At 33.2% G+C, this 6,532-nt stretch overlaps 1 protein-coding gene across 1 annotated transcript; it reads left to right on the top strand.

The window, feature by feature from the left end:
• The first annotated feature begins 5,328 nt into the window (after positions 1-5,328).
• Positions 5,329-6,250, top strand: LOC138885256 (secreted RxLR effector protein 161-like). Its single transcript, XM_070166185.1, has 2 exons — positions 5,329-5,491; positions 5,844-6,250. Exons 1-2 carry the CDS (start codon positions 5,329-5,331, stop codon positions 6,248-6,250), a joined length of 570 nt encoding a protein of 189 aa, XP_070022286.1.
• The last annotated feature ends 282 nt before the right edge of the window (positions 6,251-6,532 follow it).

Here is a 6,532-nt window from a genome sequence, read left to right as displayed (position 1 = left end):
ACATAATATTTTTTTTATTCTTTATAGAATAATTATTTATTTAATTTATTCAATTCAATAAGGTAATATTTTAAATAGACCATTTATTACATGTGTGTCATTTTAGTTATGTAGTAGACAATTTAGTGTATGGAGTCTTAGCTCATGCATAGAAGATTAAATTATCGGTTCTCATAATTAATAAACTATGTTCACAATCGAAGATATTATTGGGAAAAAATATCTTGATGATTGTAGCACAAGATTATAGTATAATTTGTCTTGATTATGGAAGTGGTTTTACTCCAACTTCTTGTGCTAGTATACTTAGTGTATATTGAATGGACCAAGTAGAGAAAAAATCTTTTTTTACTGAATATATATATATATATATATATATATATATATATATATATATATATTCTCTAAATTCATTAAATGAGCTTATACTCTTACTCTTGATATAATTATTATGATCAATGTGATTTGTTTATTGTTTTGATTTATCAAAAGATACAACTCTATTCAGAGTTGGTGTATGCCTAATAGATGATTGGACAATAGCGAATAGCATTTGTGAAATGATAATTAGTTGATAGAATTCATGACTCGATTTTGAGTTTGATGATACCCTTATATGTAAGCTTATAAGTTTTCATGTGAAAACCCGTCCGGTGAATTTTATATTTGTCACATGAAATAGTTTAAGCGGAATTATAAAAGATTTAATTAGTTGATTAAATTAAATTTTTAGTGATTCAATTTAATTAGCTGGTATTTGAGATCTTAACATGGACAGTTAAAATAAGTGTTAGTGAATTTTCGAAATTCATATTGAGGAGTTCAATTGTAGTTTTTAGTGGAATAAACTACAATTAAATATAGTATGAATTAATTCACGCAAATTTCGAATTAATACTATAATTATCAGCCTCTTATTATTTCTGTGGCCCCTGCTATACCTAGTAAAAATCTGGACTGACTTGGGTAAAAAGTGACTTGGGAGAAAAGTCATCTGGTAGAGTTAGAGTAGGATTCTACTTGCACGTTTTTGGAGACCTATTTTTGGCTAAAAATATATCTATGTAAGGAAGACAAGTTTCACCAAATAACTCACCTTTTAGAGTTGTATTGTTCTTGCCCACTCGAAGAAAATTCGTCCAAGGTCTTACTAGGACCATAGCAGAAGACTGCAGCCCTAGATTCTTGTTGTGTAGAGGATTTGTGCCACGATTTCAAGAGGTTAGTGCTTCTAATCTAGTAATTATAGCATTGTCTAGTTTACATGTATTTGATCCCTGAATTGTATGCTTGCTTCCGCTGCGCATGTTCTAACAACTAGTATCAGACGCCGTCTTACATCTAACTAGATAATGTAATATAACATGAATAGAGTAATATTAAAATGTGTGTTGTTTAATGATACATGTTTGGTATGATTATTTTATGTCAAAAACATAATTGTTTTTATTAGTATTTTATTCCTGTTATTATGGATTAATATACATATGCATAAATAGTGGTGTTATATTTAATGACAATCAGTTTAATTACGTTTTTGTTGAATAACAGTGTTTTTTAAAAAACGTGACGGCTTTCAAGAAAAGTACTATTAATTCTGAAATTATAGATCAACAGTGTTGTTTTAATAAAAATGTGGCTATTTTGAATGCTATTGGTTATGAAATTGTGAAATAATATATGGAATTATGAACAGTGGCATTTTGAACGGGTGAAAATATATACATATATATATATATATATTTTACAATTTTGTCCTAATATAGTTTTTATTAAATAATAAAAAAATATTTTTTTGAGTTCTGAAATCATGAATTGAAAGAGTCAAAATAATTAAAACCTTAAAAACGCCAATAGAATTTTAAAAATAGGTCATGAATTTGGGATTCTAAAATTCTGTCGAACTCCAATTGATCTCAAATTTGGTAAGTTTGGGGTCGTTTAGATGGGGTTTTGGCCAATTTTCTATTTTCTTAAAAAAATTTAATAATGTTTTTTTAGAAAACAGTGATGGTAGGGTTCAATTTTCCTGGTTTCCAATCATGTTTTATAGTAATATAATAAATTTATATGTTGACATAGGTCTTCTTCCACATCGGATAAGTTCATTATAGATGATTACCATAGTTTTGCCTCTAGTTATTTGATTACTTGTATTAACTCTCCAACTGAGCTACATATTGATTCAATGAAACTAGAGTTTATAAAAGTGATATTTACCTATCTTAAATTAACAGTTTACTTTCCACTTGAGTTGGTCCTGATTTAATTTATGGGGGTAAATATCTTATATAAGTCATATATTTTGCATAGATAGTTAAGTTTCCCTAACAAATCTAACTGTTCAATAAGCATGGTTCTATGTGTAATGTGCTATTTTGAATTTAATTATTCTAAATACATAACTAATGATCTATTTAATGTGAATATCTCTCAGATTAAGCATGTCTTCATTCAACCCACTTACCTCAATTTTGAACCAAAACAAGTTAGAAGGACCAAATTATGTTGACTGAAAAAGGAACCTTGATATTGTCCTAACTGCTGAAGGTTACAAATTTGTAATCACTAAGGAGTGCCCAGAAAAACCTGAAGGCTACTGATGATCAGGTTAAGGCCTATGACAAATGGGTCAAGGCTGATAAGATGGCACAATGTTATATTTTTGCCTCTATGGCGAATGTTTTAGAACATCCGCATTAGTTTATGGTGTTTGCTTATGACATTCTTGAAAGTCTCAAAGAGATGTTCGGTAAGCAAAATCATGCGGCTAAGCAGACAACCATGAAAGCCCTTTTGAATACCAAGATGGCTGAAGGATCAATAGTCAGGGACCATGTTTTGAAGATAATGAGTCTTCTGAATGAATTGAAGGTCCTTGAAGCTGTGATTGATAAGGAATTTCAAGTTGAGATGGTCCTGCAGACTCTGCTTGATAGTTTTCAACAATTTCGCTTGAACTATAATATGAACAAAATGGATTTGTCACTGGTGAAATTTTTAAATAAGCTGCAAACGGCAGAATCTATTATCAAACAGCAAGCTCCAGTTGTGTCACTCAATACTGAGAAAGCTTTGGTTTCTAAGTCGAAAGGCGATAAGAAAAAAAAGAAGGCTCAAAAGGTTTTGGCACTTGGAGGTGCAGCTGGTGTGAAAAAACCCAAAGGAAAGTGCTATCATTGCAAGCAACCCGGACATCACAAAAAGCAATGCCCTGCCTATCTAGCAAAGTTGAATAAGCAAGGTAATTCAAATTAAAATGTCGTTGAAACTTGTTTAGCGATTGTCTCTACCATATTTTGGTGTGTAGATTCAGGAGCCACTAATCATATCTGCACTACTTTGCAGGGGTTTTAGGAAACTGGTCGGCTAAGTGAGAATGGAGTTTGTGTTTTTCAAGCCAATGGCGAGCTAACACCAGCCTTAGCATTAGGAGATACTAGAGTTTCATTTAGTAGTGATAGAGTTTTAGTTTTGAAAGATGTTCTCTATGTACCTTCTATTAGAAGGAATTTGATTTCAGTTTCGAAAATAATGGATGTTGGTTATATTGTTTATTTTGCTAATAACTTTGTTGTTATTAAGTTTAATAAACGTTTTATCTATACTGCTGCTAGAGTACATGACCTTTTTATTATTGACATATCTCCTCATATGCTACAACTACCAAAAGATTTAAATAACATTAATCTGCCACATAAAAGAAAATATATTTCTGAATTGAGCCAAACTTATTTGTGGCACTTACGTCTAGGTCATATAAATCTAAATAGGATTTCGAGATTGGTATCTGATGGACCTTTTGAGTTCATTGAAAGTGGAGTCACTACCAAGATGCGAATCCTGTTTAGAAGGTAAAATGACCAAGAGACATTTTCCCTCAAAAGGAAATAGAGCCAACGATAAGTTAGAATTAATTCACTCTGATTTGTGTGGTCCTATGAATAAACAAGCAAGAGGTGGTTTGAGTATTTTGTGACTTTCACAAATGATTACTCAAAATATGGATACATTTATTCGTTGCGCTGTAAGTCTGAATGCTTTGAGAAATTCAAAGAATTTAAGATGGAAATAGAGAAACGACATGATAAATATATCAAAGCATTGCGATCTGATCGTAGTGGTGAATACCTCTCTACGGAATTCATTAAATACTTATCAGATTATGGAATTATATCTCAGTTATCTGCTCCAGGAACACCACAACAAAATGGTGTGGTAGAAAGAAGAAATATGACCCTTATGAAAATGGTTAGATCAATGTTAAGTTATTCCGATTTGCCTTCTTCCTTTTGGGGATACACTTTAGAAGCAACAAATTACATTCTAAATTTGGTTCCTTCAAAGTCAGTACCTTCAACTCCAGTAGAATTATGAACTGGGCGCAAGCCAAGTTTACATCACATTCGGGTTTGGGGTTGTCCAGCACATATGCTAAAAGGGAAAGCGGATAAATTTATCGAGGACAGAAGTATGCATCTTTATTGGATATCCAAAAGGAACTAAATGCAATTTATTTTATTGTCTCAAAGAAAATAAGGTAATTGTTACGACAAATGTCAGATTTTTAGAAGAGGACTAGTTAATGAACCATATTCCTAGAAGTAAACTAGTTTTACATGAATTAAGTAATGGAGTAACTAATGATTCATCTCTGGAACGTATCCCAGAAGCTAGTATTGACATACCACTGCATTATCGTAATGAGAGAAATGTCAATAGGTAGCAGAATGCACAAGAGAAATTTATTGACATCTCACTACCCCAAAGTAGTGGGAGATATGTTGAGCAACCTCAGATTGTTGAGAAATCTCAGATTGTTAAGTAACTTGAAATTGTTCTGCAGCCTGCACTCCAGGAAGAAGTTAATGATATCCCAGCACCGCAAGTTGTGGAGGATAACATTGAGGCTTCAGTTCCGGAAAATGATGTTGTGATTCAACAACAAAATCAGACTGCAGTTGCAGTGACTAGTCGTAGTGGGAGAATTATTAGAAAACCTCTCCGGTTTACGCTATTGGGAGAATCTTATGATAGAATCCCTGAAGAGCCTAATACAGAACCTATTAATTACGACGAAGCACTATAGGATACAGATGCTAATAAACGGGTTGCTGCTATGAAATCTGAAATAGAGTCCATGTACTCCAATCAAGTCTGGGATCTTGTAGAATCACCTAGTGGAGTCAAACTCATTGGTTGTAGATGGATCTATAAGAAAAAAGAGGAGTAGATGAAAAAGTGCAAACTTTTAAAGTTAGGCTTGTTGCAAAAGGGTTTACTCAAAAAGAAGGGATCGATTATGAGGAAACCTTTTCGCCAGTAGCCATGCTTAAATCCATTATGATTCTCTTATTCATTGTTGCTCATTACGATTATGAGATTTGGAAAATGGATGTCAAGACGACTTTTCTTAATGGAAGTCTTGATGAGTGCATTTATATGATACAACTAGTTGGTTTCATAAAAAGTGGCAATGAGCACATGTTGTGTAAATTAAAGAAATCCATTTATAGATAGAAACAAGATTTTAGAGCATGGAATACTTGTTTTGACACATCGATTAAAACCTTTGATTTTGATCAATGTGAAAATAAGTCTTGTGTCTATAAGAAGTGGGATGAGGATAAAGTTACATTTTTGATTTTATACGTGGATGATATTTTGCTCATAGGAAATAATGTGAGCATGTTGAATTCAGTAAAGGAATGGTGTCCTCGCGTTTCGATATGAAAGATTTGGGACACAGCGGCACATATCCTTAGGATCAAGCTTATGCGAGATCGCAAGCGAAGGATATTAGGCTTATCCCAAGCGTTTTATATTGATACTATTCTCACTAGGTTTAGCATGCAAGATTCCAACAAAAGGCTTTCTCCCTTTTAGACATGGAATCTCTCTGTCGAAAGATCAGTCCCCAAAAACTACTGATGAGATAGGAAAAATGAAGCCGGTCCCTTATGCTTCTGCTGTAGGGAGTCTCATGTATGCTATGCTATGTACTAGACCTGATATCTACTTTGCTATTGACATGGTTAGTAGATTTCAATCTAACCCTGGACGGGAACACTGGACTGCCGTGAAACATATAATCAAGTACTTGAAAAGGACTAGGGATTATATGTTGGTTTATCATTCAGGTGTTCTTGCACCCATTGGCTATACTAATTCAGATTTCCAGTCAGATAGAGACTCTAGAAAATCTACTTCAGGATATGTTTTTACCCTAAGAGGTGGAGCCATAAGTTAGAGGAGTATCAAACAATCATGTATTGCTGATTCCACCATGGAAGCCAAATATGTGGCTGCATCTGAGGCAGCTAGAAAGGCTGTTTAACTCGGGAACTTTCTAAAAGAGCTTAATATAGTTCCTTCGTTTCAAGCACCAATTGTACTTTATTGTGACAATAGTGGTACAGTTGCAAACTCGAAGGAACCAATAAGCTATAAAAGGAGTAAGCATATTGAGCGTATATATCACTTAATTCGGGACATAACTCAGAGAGGTGATGCAAGAGTGTTGAAGATTGCA

The sequence above is a fragment of the Nicotiana sylvestris genome, chromosome 2 (assembly GCF_000393655.2).
Source record: "Nicotiana sylvestris chromosome 2, ASM39365v2, whole genome shotgun sequence".
Lineage (NCBI taxonomy): Eukaryota > Viridiplantae > Streptophyta > Magnoliopsida > Solanales > Solanaceae > Nicotiana > Nicotiana sylvestris.
The sequence above is the reverse complement of the archived record's forward strand: the minus strand, read 5'-3'. Positions and strand labels throughout refer to the sequence as shown.

Coding starts and splice junctions, on each gene's coding strand:
- LOC138885256 (XM_070166185.1), top strand. CDS start 5,329: ATGCTTAAATCCATTATGATTCTCTTATTCATTGTTGCTCATTACGAT. Junction 5,492..5,843: donor TGGCAATGAGCACATGTTGT/GTAAATTAAAGA, acceptor TATTCTCACTAG/GTTTAGCATGCAAGATTCCA.